At 39.0% G+C, this 18,196-nt stretch overlaps 1 protein-coding gene across 1 annotated transcript in view; it reads left to right on the plus strand.

Annotated features, from left to right (window-relative positions):
- CDH23 (cadherin related 23) overlaps positions 1 to 18,196 on the plus strand; it is an 819,524-nt gene that overhangs the window by 530,594 nt on the left and 270,734 nt on the right. Inside the window, exons 16-17 of the mRNA XM_054983948.1 lie at positions 14,204 to 14,268; positions 17,453 to 17,690. Coding sequence (XP_054839923.1) covers positions 14,204 to 14,268; positions 17,453 to 17,690 — 303 coding nt within the window. The remainder of the gene's footprint in view (positions 1 to 14,203; positions 14,269 to 17,452; positions 17,691 to 18,196) is intronic.

The following is an 18,196-nucleotide window of genomic DNA, read 5'->3' on the forward strand; positions in this document are numbered from 1 at the left end:
CTTTGAATTCACACAAGAGATACTCAGAATTCTGAACTTCTCTAATTGGTTAATTGGTAGCTATGTACAATTAATTCAGCTTGAATATTCTTGTGTGTAGAAATGGGCTTGTGGGAAATAATTTATCTCGATAAGGAGACTCAGAATTATGAGATGCTGCCCAACAACATGCAGCCATCAATATTTCTCACAAACCGATATAATTTACATGTTGTGCACTGAAACTCACAATCACAATGGATTTTGTCAAAACATGTAGTTATTCTGTTGCCTGAGATACCTGGTCTTAATAACTAGAATTATGGAGACAGGGAAAATCTTTAGAGATGTATCTCAGTAGTGTATGCATAATGTATACATAAAGAATGCATGTAAAACTGATCATTCAGAAAGAGATTTTACAGGGTTGTTAAGTTGTAATAACAGACTGTTTCAATTAAGGTTTAATTTTTGAACGGATAAATGAAAAATTACACAGAAGATATAATTAAATGTAACAGCATGTGTTCTGAAATAATGCTACTGAGCCAGAAGTGATGCAAACGTGTCACTGACTAAGCTGGAAGGATATTAAAAGTGTAGCTTGATTCCCTAATGTTATTTTCCTTATTTTCCTTGTTCCTTATATGCTTGCCTCAGTCTTTATCTGTTTATCCTATTTTCTGCATCCTATGCAATCTGCCTGCATCACCATCAGTAATCCTAAGAACAGAAAGGGAGTCACCACTTTGTGGCATCCTTGTCTTGGTCTCTTCAAGGATAGGCAAGGCCATGCATAAATCAATCAAGAGGGTTGTGCAGGAGGGCTTAATTCCATGTCACTCATAAAAGCTTTTGAGTTTGGGAATGAAAAGCGTTTCTGACTCTACTTTTTCTCACATCCATCCACCTCCAAAAAGCTGAGGCAGAAATCAATTTAGAAAAAAAGTTAAAATACAAGATAGTTTGGGATTTTATTCTCTCTTTCTCATTTTAAAATACAAATTTGTCCCCTTTGCCTTTGCTGCCACTCATGCATATTTTATATATTCATTAGCTCTAAGACTTTAAAACACCCACAAATCTTACTTTGCTCACCAAGAATGACACTGTGAGCTTTACACACTTCGCTGGGAAGGTTGATGTTATTTTTTGCCATGACCAGGTTGTGAAATCTGTCACTGCTCTGAAAGATTTGCAAGGACATCATCCTGATGATGAAGGTCTTAAATTCTGCTCAGAGTGAGAATCCTTCTTGTCTACTTCCTTTTCCTAATGCATTAACCTTCCCATGCCAGCACTCCTGGAAAAGCTGTGGTCAATATGGGGTGTGCACCAAAATTTTTTTAAAAATAATTTTAGATCCAGGATTCGGCAGGGAGGGGGGGGGGTTATTTTTTACTGTGATTGCTGTTTTTTGGGTAGGACTTTACCAATTTGAGATTTGAATCTATGTGATTTTTTAGGTTCCGAAGTTTTGGGACAATTATTTTCAATGAGGAATCCATTTGAGGATCTGGAGCAGTTGTATATAAAGTTCATAGCACCAATTTCACATAGAACAAAGCTCTCACTAATTTATAGCCCCATAAATTTCAAGCAAATTGAACAAAGGGCTTCAGTTTTACAAACCCCCGATATAGGTACCTCTTAGTACAGTCACACCTTTCTGTACTGATGCCTGTGTGTGTGGAGGGTGGAGGGGATGGCAACAAGTAGGGTTGCCAGGTCCAGGTTGGGAAATTCCTGGAGATTTTAGGGATGGAGCCAGGAGAGGGTGGGATTTGGGGAGGGGAGGGGCCTCATTGGGGTATAATGCCATAGAGTTCACCCTTCCAAGGCAGCCATTTTCTCCAGATGACTGATCTCTGTTGCCTGGAGATCAGTTGTAATTCCAAGAGATCTCCAGATACCACCTGTAGGCTGGTGACCCTAGCAACAAGGGGCAGCCTAGCAAGAGAGTTCTGTTTCTGGTCTTTTTCGTTCTGAAATTCAAAGAAAGATAAAAGATCAGAGCTGAGGGGACAGAGCTGAGTTTGATCCCACCAGCTCCTTCTCCTTCTTCCCCTCCTGGGTTTTCAATGTCTCTACAACACCTGTGGTGTGGTGTGGTGGCATCAGAGTGCCCGCTAAGGTTGATTTTTATCTGTGTGAATTGAAAAACCAGGGATTAATGGTTACCTCCTTGAAGGTGCATTTGGCAGCTATCTCTACTTTTCACCAGCAGGTTGAGGGCCACGCTGTTTTTTCTCATGTGAGCTCCCGCCAGTTTTTAAAAGGGATGTTTAACCTTTACCCACCTGTACCACCACTGGTGCCTCAGTGGTCTTTATCACTAGTGTTGGCATGGCTTATGTTACCACCCTTTGAGCCATTTGGCAACATGTTCATTTGACTTGTTGCCTTATAAAGTGGTATTTTTGGTAGCCGTAACCTCGGCTAGGAGGGTAAGTGAGTTGGCACCCCTTAGGGCTGACCCTCCTTTTCTAAAGTTCCATACTAATAAGGTGGTCTTACGACCATGCCTTCAGTTTTTACCGAAGGTAGTGACTGCTTTTCATTTAACTCAGGACATGTCTTTACCCGTGTTTTTTCCTGACCCGGTTTCTAAGAGAGAAATAGCTCTTCACACGTTAGATCTTAAGAGAGCCTTAGCTTTTTATTTAGACAGGGCAAAGGTTTTTCGTGACAACCCACATCTGTTTGTCTGTTTTGGGGGCTCTGACAAGGGGAAGAAAGCGTCCTCACAGACTCACAGATTGTCTCAGCCATTGTGAAGGCGTATACTTTGGCTGGAGTACAATGTCCATTACTTCTCAAGGCTCATTCTACTAGGTCACAGGCAGCAGCATCTGCTTTGCTCAGGGGTGTCACTAGCATTTGTAGGGCAGCAACGTGGTCCTCTGCTGATACATTTGTGAAGCATTATGCTGCAGATGTGAATGCGAGCCAAGATGCTGCAGTTGCTAGAGCTGTTCTCCAATCCTTGTTTTCCTGAAAGGGAAACAGAATATATAACATGGTATAATATTACTGTGCACTCTTCACTGTACAGACTTATATTATATTGAACTGTTTTTATGAGTTCTGCTATGGGCGATACTCTGATAGAGTATTGGTTGTTGAACTTATTATTCTTACTGCTCTTTATTAATCGCTCTTGTTATGCTTTGCAGTTCAAGTTGTCTCTTTAATAAAATTGAGTTGGAGTTTCACCCCGCCTCCTCATTGTGTTCAGCTTGGTACTCTCGTGTGGAGGCACAGAAGAACGACGATGAAAACAGGGTTGTGCATACCTGTAACTATTGTTCATCAAGTTCTTCTGTGCTGACACACATCCCTCCCTCCTACCCCGCTGTGAACTCCATGGTTGGTCCTCGTGGGAGTCGCAGCGGCATAGGAGAACTGAGGGAAGAAAAGAACAGTGTGCCTCTGTGCACTCACAGCCAACAGTTGATTTGCATGCACAATGGGGCAGAACTCATGATAATGAAAATGGATGGATCAGAAATGGGTATGGCCCACCTGAAACAAAAGATAATGAAAGAGAGTTTTTTCTGAGATCCCAGATTCAAAACTGTAACAGAAATTTTCTCAGTGCACACCTCTAGTAAAAAAGATAACATCTAAATGCTATTCCAATCCAAATAATACCTTGCTGCCTCTACCAGCCCAGACCTCTTGGGATTTGTCCTTAATTAGTTCTTGACAAATCCCCCATTAATTTGCATCCCCAGGTGAATCTTGGTGATGGGCATAATGCCCAAGAGATCTGTCCCCTCAGAGACCTTACCCAACACAGACAGACTGCATATTTAAGGAATTCCACTTCAGGCACTTCCTTCTCTTATTTTGGATTTTTGGGGGAAATTCCCTTTCTGTGGGAGCAATCTATGCTCAACTCTTGCAAGGATCCAGTTGGAAGGGAGAAATGCCGTTGCCTGGGAAATCAGTAGAATCAAAGAAAAACAAGATACCTGTTGCATTGCTGACAGTAAGCACACAAACATGAAAAACTACACAAATTTTTCTGGAAAGGGGGTTTCAAAATGTTCAAGAATCCTGTATTTGTGTTACCATTCCAGAAAATCATGGCAACAAATGAAAACAGCAATTGTTATGTATATCTATGGCTTGGAAATTTCTTAATTCACACTCTTTAGCTGTCACGTGCCACTGCTTTCTGGACCAGCTGTAACTTTTGGTTCAGGCCCAAGGGCAGCCCAGTGTAGAGTGAGTTGCAGTAGTCTAACCCGGAGGTGAGTGTTGCATAGATTGCTGTGACCAGGTCCTGGGGCAAAAGATAGGGCCCCAGTTGCCTGGCCTGTCGAAGATGAAAAAAGGTAGACCTGGCAACAGCCACGACCTGGGCCTCCATTGAAATTGTGGCATCCAAGGTCACATCCAGGCTCCTCACTGTTGGCAAAGGTTTCAATAGTACCCTGACAAGGATTGGGAGCTGGGTCCCCAGCTCGATCGCCCCACGACCCAGACACAGAACCTCCATCTTCAGGGCATTCAATTTCAGGCGACTCTGATATAACCAGACCATCACAGCCTCAAGACCTTGCTATTGATTTCCATCTGTTATGTGAAACAGAAGAAGAGTGTGTTCATGAGTGTGTTTCTTACATTCACCACAAGTATAGAAAACCAAAGGACTATGCCAGAAGTCCATAACAAGTTTCATAATAGCTTTTGGTTCCTCTTATCTCCTTAACTGTAATGATTTGACATGCAAAAAATAAAAAATGAGGGAGGCATCCAAAATAGAAAGTGGGTAACTTCAATTGCTCTCAGATTGATTGATTAAATGGAAATTCTGATCCTAACATACAAAACACAATTAAGAATATAATAAATTGTGCTTTGGAAAACTTATAGTACATTACAGACCTAAAAAGAGTTGCACCCTTCTACATCTGTTAAAGTCAATAAGCTTAGAAGGGTATAACTTTGCTTAGAAAGGCATTGCTAAACATGGAATCAGTAAAAAGGAAAGGCACTTCTTTCTAATATTAATACATTTGTTCATGAGGGTGTTTTAGAATACCAGCACTTTCTAGTCAATAGTTATGGAGATGGTCCTACTGCTCTTTGAATCTAAAGCAACAAAAATTGTTAATTTGTTCCTGAAAAGAAGAGGTTTATATTCAGTTCTCCATTTATATGCAGTTGAAAAACAAATGGACATTTTAATAGGGGGAAGATGAGATTTGTTTCTCCCAATTGTTTTGAGTGCAGCTTTCACTTCTCTTTATAAAACTGCAGGCTGTTCATCAAAAGATTCTTCTTTGACGGAATCTGTCATCCTTCTATCTCTTCTGTATAGTTCTTCCGTGTATTGTTTCCAACTTTTCTTTATTTTGTCCTGATCAGATAATGTATTTTCCTGCTGATCTTTCAGCATCCTTATCTGAGCTTTGATTTTCCCCTTGATATCCTGGATCTTGTGGAACAGATCTCTTGGTCTTCCTTTTTTGTAATTGTCTTCTATTTCTCTTCACTGATGGTTATTATTATAATAGATTTCTTTGTCTCTGTGTGCAAGTTGCTGAAAAGCTGCATTTAGAATTCTGACTCTTATTTCTGTCAAGTTTTACTTTTGCTTCTCATCTGTCTTTAGCAATATTAACAGTTTAATCAGTCATCCATCGAGACTTATCTTTTCTTGTAGCTACAGGAATAGTCTTTACATATTCTTCCTTAATAAAGTATCTTGTTTCAGCCCGTAGTTCTTCTGGTTCATGATCAATTAAACTTAGTAATGCAAATCTGTTCTTTATATGGTCTTTACATTCTTCAGGAATGTTATTTAGATCAGTGGTTCCCAACCTTTTAAAATGGTAGCCACAAGTCCAAATTTACTTTACTCAGTACAGTACATCTCCCATAGTAGGTAGAGAGCAGGGAGACATTGCAGGAAACTGGATAAGAGGCTGCTGAAACAGCAGTGCCAAGAGAGAGCCTATGCTTGCACACACCTCTTTCTTTACTTCTCTCCCTTTTCCATGCGCTGAAATCTCCCATCTACTCTCCAGATTTCCCCCCTTCCAACTACTATTGTAAAGCTATTAGTTTTCAGAGAGCTCCCCCCCCTTCATTATTGTTACAAAGGGGGAGGTCAAAGTGAGAATGTGAGAAGCTGGAAAGAAAGGAGGAGAGAAAGAGAAAAGGTGCACAGGGCAGGAGCCACCATTAGGGCTGGCTGGCATATGAGCCACTTTTAGAGATGTTGTGACCCACTTTTGGGTCCCCCTGACTCACAGGTTGGGAAGCATTGATTTAGACTATATTTTGGCACTATGATTCATTCAGTACTTCTCTTTAGACATGGGCACGAACAGCAATACGAACTAAAAAAAGCCATGAACAGCCCAATCAGCTGTTCTCTAACAAGCTGTTCGTGAGGCCCCATTCCCAACGAACAGGTGGTCGTTGCAAGTGCCATGTGTTGCGTTAGTCCTCCGTTTGTCAAGCCAGACAGTCTGGCATCTGCAATCAATTCCCCTGGGAACGGAGGATTGTCTGAACTCTCTCTGAACTCCTTCTGGCTTTCCTTCTGGCTTGTAAGTTAACTCTCAAAGTATCTTCCAGGCAGCAGACAGTCCAGTTTTTGCCACTGTAAACAGAAAATGACAGGAAAGGGGAAGACCCATGGATCATGCCTTTCCTGGGGTGCAATCTCTCTGAAACTGGGGGTTCTTCAGAGGACAGTGCCGACTATATCCCCTGCAAATTTGGTGGGTATTGGACATTGGGAAGATTCTCCTGGTTGTGAGAGGGATGAGGAGAATCTCCTCACCTCTCTTGCACTGGGCAGGCAGCCTGGCTGTGCGACTACTCTCCCGGCCCTTTAAACTATCAGCTGGCAGTTGGCAGGGGGAATTCCACCCTGCTGCCTGCCAGCTGATAGTTTAAAGGGATCTTAAGGGGCCAGGTAAGTGGGTTTGCGGGGAGGGGGGCAAAGTGTGGGGGTTTGGGTGGGTGGGGTTCTGGCCCCCACGAACAATGAACAACATGTTCGGGAACAGGTCATGTTCATCCATGTTCGTTGTTCATGGATGGCAACGAACCACGAACAAGGTGTTCGAGTTTTTTTTCCGTTTGTGCCCATGTCTACAGCTTCAGCTTTATTCTATTTTTTGATATTAACAGTTGGTGATCTATACCACAATCAGCTCCTGGTCTTGTTTTAGCAGACAGAATAGTGCTTCTCCATCTTCTGCTTCCGATTCTATAATCTATTTGATTCCTGTATTGTCCATTTGGTAATTTCAATGTATACAATTATCCATTCAGTTGCCTGAAGCATGTGTTTGCAATGAAGAAATTGTTGGCTTCACAGAATTCTATGAGTTGCTCTCCTGCTTCATTTTGAAATCTTAGTCCAAATTTTCCAACAATGTTTGATTCTACTTGTCTCCTATTTTGCATTCCATCCAGTCACCTATGATTATAAATGCATTTTGTTTAGGTATATGATAAATTTCTTCTTGGAAACTTGTATAAAAGCTTTCCATTTTTTCCCTTCAGCATATATAGTTGGAGCATAACCTTGAATGATATTAATGTTGATAGAGCTTCCATGAAATCTAAATGATATTTTGCTTTATAGCTTTTGATTGCTTGTGTTGCGTTCTGTCTCACTGTTAGAACAACACTGTTTCTTCTGAGTTTGTCATTTCCAGAGTGAAACATTTTGTAATTTTCTGACTGAAAATGTTTTAATCCTTTGGAGCATTTAGTTCACGTATACTCAGGATCACCATGTTTAAAAGCCCAATTTCTCATTTTATGATTTTGAACTTACCTGGATTCATACTTTTCACATTCCATGTTCCTAATTATATATATGTTGCTCAGCTTTGGAGCAGCTTTTCCTTTTGCATCTACTCACATCAGCAAGTGGACATCCTTTCAACTTGAATTGTCCCATCATTAAGACCCCTATTCATATTTGCCCTCTATTCTTCCCCAGTAGTTAATTGAGTGCCTTTTGACCTGGGGGTCCTGTCTTTTAGTACTGTATCTTCTCTCATTTGGGGTTTTCTCATCATAGGGTTTTCAAGGTAAGAGGTTATCAGAAATGTTTACCATTGCTGCCTTCTGTGCTAACCAGGGTTACTGAAGTGTCACAGCCATTGTCTGTGAAAGATCCTCCACCAGGTTCATCTTCCACTACTGCTCCTGCCCAATGGCCATCTTTCAAGGATTCCTCCACTGCTATCACCATTGGAATCCATTTACCCACAGAAATACCGCATTGGGTCTAAGCTAGTAACTACAAAGAACGTGGTGATAATGGTTATATTTTGGTTAATAGTTATGTATTGTAGTACTTGACTAGTCTTTCAAAGGAATGTAAGTTTAAGGAGCCCCAGTAAACTCTAAAATGCTGTAAAAATGCTCTAAAAAGTTTCAGTTCAATAGTCAGCTAATGCTTCTTCATTACATATACCTGTTACTTATTCTTACAGAATATGTAAAACCAATATATGTCAACCAATTATTTTTTTAAAGGGCAATTGATGAGTTCCCAAAGGTGTCTTCAGTGGCACCACAAATTAAGTTTGCATTACTTTGGATACAAATGTACAAGAGCTAGATGTCATGATTTTAGCCTAGGTGCTAGAAAAAGTACAGAACCAATGGATGATCAGAGGGAAAAAATGACATTATGCAGAAAGAATAATTTGTTTGTGTGAAGGCACAATCCAGTTGTAGTAGTACTTATCAGTTGCGTGTGTGTGTTCAAATATTCACATACATTATCCCAGCAATCCTACAACAGCTGTGGGAAGCCAGTCCATATTATCTCCACATTATAGGTGGGCCCAGAGAGACATAATATTTTGCCTAAGGTCACCTGATCACTGAGGTGAGCCAGGGACTTCCTAGCAGGAACTCTAGAACATATCTCAAGCAGCTCTTTTACACTTTTGTGCAAATGTGACACAAGGACATTGATACAAATCTCACCAGTTATTTACTAATCATGCCCTGTATTTGGCAGTGAATCTGCATTTTCTATGGTGTGAGCTAAGGACAAAAATAGACTCGGCTTGCCTGTTCTAAAACTTTCTCACCTGCCTGACCAGCTGATGGCTTTCTCTAAGCAGCTTACAGAAAACAACAGTACTGCAAAAGATCTTATAATTATAATTATAATCTGAAAAGTAGGAGGAAACAACATCCTTTAAATTCTGTATCTTGGAAATACAGCATAAAAGATTTGTGCATTTATCAACAGCCATGGATCAGTCATGGATGAAACTGTTCTATATTTCCTTCTGCTGTGGAATTCCACTTTGGGAAGAGTGGAGTGAGGATTCTTTATAACAGTGATGTGTCTTTGGAGTGACCCTGAATAAATGAACAAGCTCCTTTGTGTAAATGTCACCCTTAATGTTCCTATTTGTCAATCGTTCCCAGCCTTTCTGTTTTCTCTTGCAGCCTTCTTCTGCGGCAGAATCTCAGTTCTTATGCTCCTCCCTCTGTATATGGAGTTTTATTTTCCTTGTATTTAAGACCATAAAGTTTCAATTCAAGCACCTGGGCTTCCATGACTGTCTAACTCGGTTTTCTTTCTTAGTGTATGTGGGCTTTTTCTGGCCCATTTTTCATGCTAGTACCTGTGTATGCAAAGAACATAGAAGTGATGGCTGTTGTGGGTTTTCCGGGCTGTATTGCCGTGGTCTTGGCATTGTAGTTCCTGACGTTTCGCCAGCAGCTGTGGCTGGCATCTTCAGAGGTGTAGCACCAAAAGACAGAGATCTCTCAGTGTCACAGTGTGGAAAAGATGTAGGTCATTTGTATCTACTCAGGAGGGGTGGGGTTGAGCTGAGTCATTCTGTAAGAGTTTCCCAGGGTGTGGAATGCTAATGGCGGGAGGCTTCACTGTATCCTGAGAAGGTTCTTTTGCATATGGATTGGTGCTTGATGTGCTAATCTTCTCTGCAGGGCTATTGTCGGGTGTGGAGTGTTTTGTTGGCCTGGTGTTTTTCAGAACTGGAGCCCATGCTCTGTTCATTCTTAAGGTTTCTTCTTTCCTGTTGAAGTTTTGCTTATGCTTGTGAATTTCAATGGCTTCCCTGTGCAGTCTGACAAAGTAGTTGGAAGTGTTGTCCAGTATTTTGGTGTCCTGGAATAAGATACTGTGCCCTGTTTGAGTTAGGCTATGTTCAGCCACTGCTGATTTTTCAGGCTGTCCAAGTCTGCAGTGTCTTTCATGTTCTTTTATTCTTGTCCTACATCTTTTCCACACTGTGACACTGAGAGATCTCTGTCTTTTGGTGCTACACCTCTGAAGATGCCAGCCACAGCTGCTGGCGAAACGTCAGGAACTACAATGCCAAGACCACGGCAATACAGCCCGGAAAACCCACAACAGCCATCGTTCTCCGGCCGTGAAAGCCTTCGACAATACAACATAGACGTGGATTATAGTTTATAAGTGACTATATTTTTGCTGATTCCAACTGCATGATTTTTGTGGAAACAACTGGGAATAATTGAAGAGTGCTTCTTTACAGCTTCAATTGATGAGCATAATGCAAATCACCTGATCACAAAGTGAAGTGTGGAATTTTTTTTGTCCACAAAAGAATTAAAGTGGTATGTCTGACCCACTGTGATCCAGACAGAGGCCATTCTGAGCCCACTAGATTGCTTACATCCTGACATCATTGTCACCACAGTGTAATATCTATGTCTGCTCTCTACAAGATGCAGTCACCAGCATAGGATGAATGGGTGGCAGCGTTCAAGATATAGATAGTACACATAGTCATTCTATTAAATTGCTTCTGAAATACTGAAATTTAGTAGAATAAGTGTTACTTGGGCTGCTTTCACATGTCCTTAATGGGATGGTCTACCAATGGTACTTTGGCGAATTATCTCACTCATTGCACGTCATCGTTTCTCATGCATGAGTGGGTCATGGTGATTCCATTTTTAAAGCATTTTTTGTGAGACTGGTTTTGGGCTGTGTTTATTTTTAATGCAGGTTTTCTGCATGATTATCCTGTATCAATGCATGTGGAAGAGCCCTCCCACAAATCTCCATCCTCTCCTCTCCTTGGTCCTCTCGCTGCCACCAGCATGCTCAGCTCCCTCTGGTTGCATTTAGGGGAGCACACTGGCAGGGACGAGAGGAACAAGAAGCCGATCACCTCTGCCAGCTCCCTCTGACCAGTGCCAGTGCAATTGGCTCCCTCTTGCCGCTACCCGCACGCTCAGCTCCCTCTGGCTGCGGAGTGCTTTTAGGGGAGCAAAGGGAGCTGGCGGCAGGGAGAGGGAGCCAAGCAGACTAGACAAGATGCCTAGAGAAAGAACCTCTGCTAGGGAGAAAAGGGATTCTCTCTCTCTTCCCTGGCAGAGGTTCTTTCTCACTACACTTCCCATGGAACCTTGCGGGAAACTGACATGTGTCCTCCACGCATCAGGTGTCTCGTCTGTTTTGGCTGTCATTCTTCTGAGTTGCTTCAAATTTGAGAACTATGCTGTTTCTTCCCTCTTAAGTATTAACTAGCAGAAAGCAGCAAGAAACAGAGATGTACCCTACCACAAAAGATACGGAATTCATTATTTTACTTCTTGCCAGCAGCATTTTGATTTGACATTCTGTAGGCTTATAATGTGGTGAGGGTGAGATTTGGAGATTTAGCTGGATTTGTTGTAAATAAGGTGAAGTCCAAAATATTGTGCAAAAATATGACTAAACAACAACAAAAGGAGTTGATGGACAAGGTAGAATGTGAAGTAGTGAACAAAGTTAAATATCTAGGAGTGGAAGTGACAGCGAAAAATATTGATCTATATAAGAATAATTATGACAAGCTATGGCAACAAATAGATAAAGATATGATTAAATGGAATAAAATGAATTTGTCATGGCTAGGTCGTATTGCAGTAATTAAGATGAATGTTCTTCCAAGAATTATGTTTCTACTACAGACAATACCTATTGTTAAAGATAGTAAACAATTTGAAAAGTGGCAGAGAACAATATTAAACTTTGTTTGGGCTGGAAAGAAACCCAGAGTTAAAATGAAGGTACTGTGTGATGCAAAAGACAGAGGAGGTTTACAATTACCAAACTTTAAATTATATCATGAAGCGGTATGTTTGGACTGGCTAAAGGAATGGTTGACATTGAAGCATTTGAAGCTGTTAGCATTGGAAGGATATAAAAAACTATTCGGATGGCATGCATATCTATGGTATGACAAAGTAAAAGCAGACTCTATGTTTTTACATCATTATGTAAGAAGAAGCTTGTTTGCTGTATGGACCAAATACAAGAAATATATGGAAGAGATTATACCAATGTGGATTATCCCTGCAGAAGTAGTAAATCCAAGAACAGAATATGCAGGGGAAGAGTGGTTGACATATAAAGAAATTCTTGAGATAAAACAGAACAATTATTTACTCAAAGACAATGATGAATTGCCATTCCAATATGGATGGTTTCAATACATGCAGGTAAAAGATTTGTTTGAGAAAGACAAAAGGAAAAATGGTTTTAGGCTACAAAACTCTGAGATTGAGAACTGCTTGCTTCGGTGGGGGGGGGGAGAAAATGATTTCTAAAATATATAAGATATTATTGAAATGGTTCACAGAGGAGGAGGTTGTTAAAGTTCAGATGGTTAAATGGGCAATAAAGTGTAATAGGGAAATTTCAATGGAAGCTTGGGAAAAGGTATGGAAAAATACAGTTAAAATTTCAGCATGTACCACAGTGCAAGAAAATGTTTATAAAATGATGTATAGATGGTATTTAACACTGAAGAAGTTGGCCAATGGTAATAGTCAGATGTCTGATAAATGTTGGAAATGTAAACAGCATGAAGGTTCATTCTATCATATGTGGTGGTCTTGTGATAAGGCAAAACAGTTCTGGGGGGATATAGTAAAGGTTATGTCGGATATTTTACAAAGGAATATAATTAAAATCCCAGAATTGTTGTTATTATGCATGAACCTAGAAGACTTTGATAAAATGGACAGAGTTATGGTATTTTATATGATTACGGCAGCCAGAATGTGTTATGCACAGTTGTGGAAGACTCAGGAGATACCATCTATGGAAGACTGGATTTTGAAAGTTCTGAATATTGCAGAAATGGACAAATTAACGAGGAAATTGAAAGAGCAAGAAGTATTGGAATGTACATCAAGCCGGGAAAAATTCAAGAAATATATGGAGAAAAAATGGGACATGAAGGGGAAATTGTGGTCTTTGGATAGTTGTTAAGGGGGAGATAGAAACTTACTTAAGGTTAAAAGGGGGTATATTATTATATTCTATTGGATTAGTATAGAGTTATAGTATTATAGTATTATAAAGTTAAGAGTAAGATAGTATATTCATATGGGAAGTCATAAGGTTGAATAATAAGGTTGTATAGGTAATAGGGAGTATATATGATATTTTAGTGATGTAATAGAAGTAATAGATTTATAATATAGATAATAGGTATTTAAGGAATAGTATATATATTCTTTTAGTTAGTATATGTACCTATTATATACTTATATAATTTTTATACTCTTAATTTAGATAAGTATTATATTAAGATAGTTAATACAATTAAATAGACTAGATTAGTATGTATTATATAGATATATATTATATATATTATTATAGACTTTAAGAATTTATATTATATATTCTTTAGGTTAAGTTGGGTATGGAAAACTGTTGGGAGTCATTAGAAAAGGGGGGGAAGGATGGGGAAAATGCAATGGGGTGGAAAATGATAATGATTATTATGTTTGTTTGTAAACCCATCCAATAAAAATTTCTTTCTTTATATATATATATATATATATATATATATATATATATATATATATAATGTGGTGAGGGTGTAAGACAGAGTTATTCTGGAGAATTTGGGCAGCCTGAACCTAGACAAAGGGAGAATATCTTGCTGATGGGGCATACAGTGTTTTTGATATATTTTTATATCTATTATTTTTACGCTTTTTATATCAAATTGCTTTTGTATTGTTCTTAAATTGTTACTTCCCTTCCTGAGTCCTGAGATGATCAGAAGAAAGATATGTCAATAGATATCTTAAACAAATGAACAAATAAATCTTGCATGTCTTAATATGTTTTTAAATTCAGGAATTCTGTGTAAGATGTGAGTTTGGTTCCTCCTAAATATTTCCCTTAGTACCATGGCTCTCTGTTCTAATTTTCTAGGCAACAGACAATGACGTGGGCTCTTATGGAAAAGTCAAGTATTATTTTAGTGATGATCCTGACAGGTAGGTACTCCCTGAATTACATCTGTGCTTCAAGATTTCTCATTTCATTCTGGTGTGCTTCTGATTTCCCTTGTTTATAATAATAATTAATTCAAATGCTACCAAGTTCAAGTCTGAATTAATTATGGATTAAGAACCTAGAAGGTTAAATGAATCCAAGTTAAAGTGCCCTGTATTAAAATTGCTGAAAATAGGACATAAATATATATCAATATACAAGAATACATGTATTTATTACAAATTAGTTCAAAAATAATTACAAGCCCAACAATTCAGATTAAAATCATACAGAAATCTCAGACAGAGACCTTACATGACACTGACCAAACACGTTTTGGGTCTTACTGCCTTCTTCAGTGGTCAAGCATAGTTATTACACGTTAGCTCCACACAATGCAATATTACAATAATTAGTCAATATAGGACCAAGTTAGGATAATGCTAAAAAAGAACAGAAGGTGGGGGGGGGATTTTTTTTTCATTTTTATATTTCATACTATACTTACAATATTGTAATTATGACATGAAAATATGTATATCTTGCAAAAAAATTATTCAAATTACTTACTTCTAATTAATATCAGTAACTGAAGGCAGAGATGTACTTAAGAGGCCTCAATTGAAATCATCTTCTGCCCTAGTCAGGTACACGTAACTTGAGTGCTAATTCAATTGTGTACCTGAAAGAATACCCAAATATCATACAGAATTCTCAAACATATTATGTGGCCTTGACCAAACACTTTTTGGCCTTATGGCCTTCTTCAGTGGTCACTACTACATTACTCCAGATTGCACTTGGAATTGATTTTCTTTGGACCAAAATAGAAAGGCAATTTTTATTAATTCAGTAGTATCATTATATATACTTTAATCTATGTGGTTTGGATTCTTTGCTATACACTTTATTTAAAAATTGCTATTAGGATATTTTTGGAACATTTTCAATCAGAAAATTATGAAATGTTTCATTCTGGAAATAACAAACTCAGAAGAAGCAGTGTTGTTCTAATAGACAGAACATAACACTAGCAATCAAGAGCTATAATGCAACGTCTAACCCAATAATATCACTTAAATTTCATGGAAGGTCTATCAACATTAATATCATTCAAGCTTATGCCCCAACTATAGATGCTGAAGAAAAAGAAATGGAAAGCTTTTATGCAAGTTTCCAAGAAGAAATTTATCATATACCTAAACAAGATGCATTTATAATCATAGGTAACTGGAATGCAAAAGTAGGAGATGAAGCAGGAAAAAAAATTGGACTAGGATTATGAAATTAAGCAGGAGAACAATGTATAGAATTTTGTGAAGCCAACAACTTGTTCATTGCAAACACATGCTTCAGGCAACCAAACATTCAATTGTATACAAGGAAATCACTGGGTGGCCAACAGAGGAACCAAATAGATTACGTAATCGGAAGCAGGAGAAGCTCTATTCTGTCTGCTAAAACAAGGCCAAGAGTTGCTTGAGGTAAAGATCATGAATTGCAAATCTTAATAATTAGAATAAACCTGAAAAGAAACACTAAAAGAATCATAGTGCCAAAACGTAATCTAAATAATATTCCCGAAGAATGAAAGACCATGTGAAGAACAGATTTGCATTACTAAGTTTAGTGATCATGAGCCAGAAGAACTATGGGCTGAAACTAGAGATATTATCAAGGAAGAATTTGCAAAGACTATTCTTGTAGCCAAAAGACAGGAGAAGCCTTGATGGATAACTGATGAAACTCTTAAAAGCACTAAAGACAGTTGAAAAGCAAAAGGTGACAGAAATAGGGTCAGAATTCTAAATGCAGCTATTCAGCGACTTGCATGCAGAGACAAAATAAATCTATTATAATAACCAGTGCTACGAAATGGAAGAGAATAACAAAAAAGAACAAGAGCTCTGTTCTACATCATCCAGAAAATTAAAGGGAAATTCAAACCTCAAATGGGGATGTTGAAGGTTCAACATGGATATACAGTATCTGATCAGAACAAAATAAAGGAATTATGAAACAATATACTGAAGAACTATACAGAAGAGATGGAAGGATGACAGGGTTATACAAAAAAGAGTCTTTTGACAAGGAACCTGAAGTCTTAGAAAGTAAAGTGAAAGCTGCACTCAAAACAATTGGGAGAAACAAATCACATGGAGTAGATGAGGTCTCAGTACAGCTATTTCAAGATAGAGAAGTGGAGTCCATCAAGATCTTAACAAGAGTATGTCAGCAAATATGGGGGGAAACAGTGACCCACAGACTGGAAACATTCAATCTACATGGAATTAGAGAAGATCCTTGAGGAGAAGGGTATGTCACTGGGGACCAAGATCAAGATAATCCACAGTATGGTATTCCCTGTTACTATGTAGGGATGTGAAAGTTGGACAGTGAGGAAAGCTGACAGGAAGAAAATTGATTCATTTGAAACATGGTGTTGGAGGAGAGTTTTACGGATACCATGGATGGACAAAAAGTCAAATAAGTGGGTTCTAGATCAAATCAAGCCTGAATTCTTAGAAGCCAGAATGACGAAACTTTGGTTACTTCACGAGAAGACAAGACTCTCTGGAAAACACAATATATCCTCCTCCATTTTATCCTCACAACTACCACTGTGTGAGGTACATTTGGTTGAGAGGGTGTGACTGTCCCAAGGTCACCAGCAACCTTTCATGGCAGACTGTAGATTTGAACCTGAGATGCTCCAATCACTGCACAGTACTGGCTCTTAACAAAGAAACCCCATGAATTCTAGTCACTGAAAGAAAACGTACAGTGTAGCACCTGAAAGTGTTCTGGCAGGTCTATTCAAAGCATCCGTTTGTAGCAAATCTCAGTAAAAATATTCCTACTTGCCAAATTGATTCATATAGTTCTTACCGCAAAACTCCCATTCATTTTAATCCAAGGAAAGTTAAGACTGGCCTTGAGGAACAATTAAATGCACACGTATTTGTGGTTAATGAGGGCCCAATTTGTTGTAATGAAATACAGCCTCAGGAAAGTGATTTTGAGCAGAGGTGCAATGGAGGGGAGAGGAGGCACATCATTTTCCCTCATGGGCTAGTTTTCCATATACAATTGACTCCCTTGCTTTTTTCCCGTGCAGGGTTACAGATGCACATCTACTATTGTATATTTTCTTAAATAACGTTGGTTTGTTGTTTGGGTCTCCAGATTCTCATTGGACAAGGATACAGGTGTAATCACACTGATTGCTCGGCTTGACTTTGAGACAACCCAACGGTATACACTGACTGTGATTGCCAGAGATGGAGGCGGGGAAGAGACAACAGGGAGAGTCCGGATTAATGTCCTGGATGTCAATGATAACATCCCCACCTTCCAGAAGGAGCTGTATTTGGGGGCCTTGAGGGAAAATGAACCTTCAGTCACTCAGGTGGTCCGTGTGAGGGTAAGAAAAATGTTTTGAAATCTCTATTATATTTCTCAGAATTTGATGAGGAAGGGGACATCAATGTAAATTTCAGGCCAGTTGCAACATGACCACAGTATAAGTAGGGCTGAAAATTCTGTTTTAACTCAGATAAAATTGTGCTTGTGGGAAATTTGTTGTGATGTATGTTGGCTCACATAATAGCTACCAGTCTGTTTGAATTGGGAGAGGTTTTGCACATATGCAGTTTTGCAAAGCACCATGGAAACTGTATTTACCCCCTTTGTATTTATTTTTCATGACTTAAAAAATAAAGTAAAAATATTAAAAATAAAATTGTGCAGCATGGGGGGAAGCACACAAAAGACATTTTGAGGGTAATCACATCCTGATCATACTGGGCAAAATGTCTGCCACACAGTCCTTGAAATGGAGAACAAAAGGTGTTCCAGAAAGTTCCTTCCTTGTATTTTCCACTAAGCAACCATTTGCACCAGGAGTCAGGAGTCACAAACTTGTTTGCA

Source organism: Eublepharis macularius, chromosome 6 (assembly GCF_028583425.1).
Source record: "Eublepharis macularius isolate TG4126 chromosome 6, MPM_Emac_v1.0, whole genome shotgun sequence".
Classification (NCBI taxonomy): domain Eukaryota; kingdom Metazoa; phylum Chordata; class Lepidosauria; order Squamata; family Eublepharidae; genus Eublepharis; species Eublepharis macularius.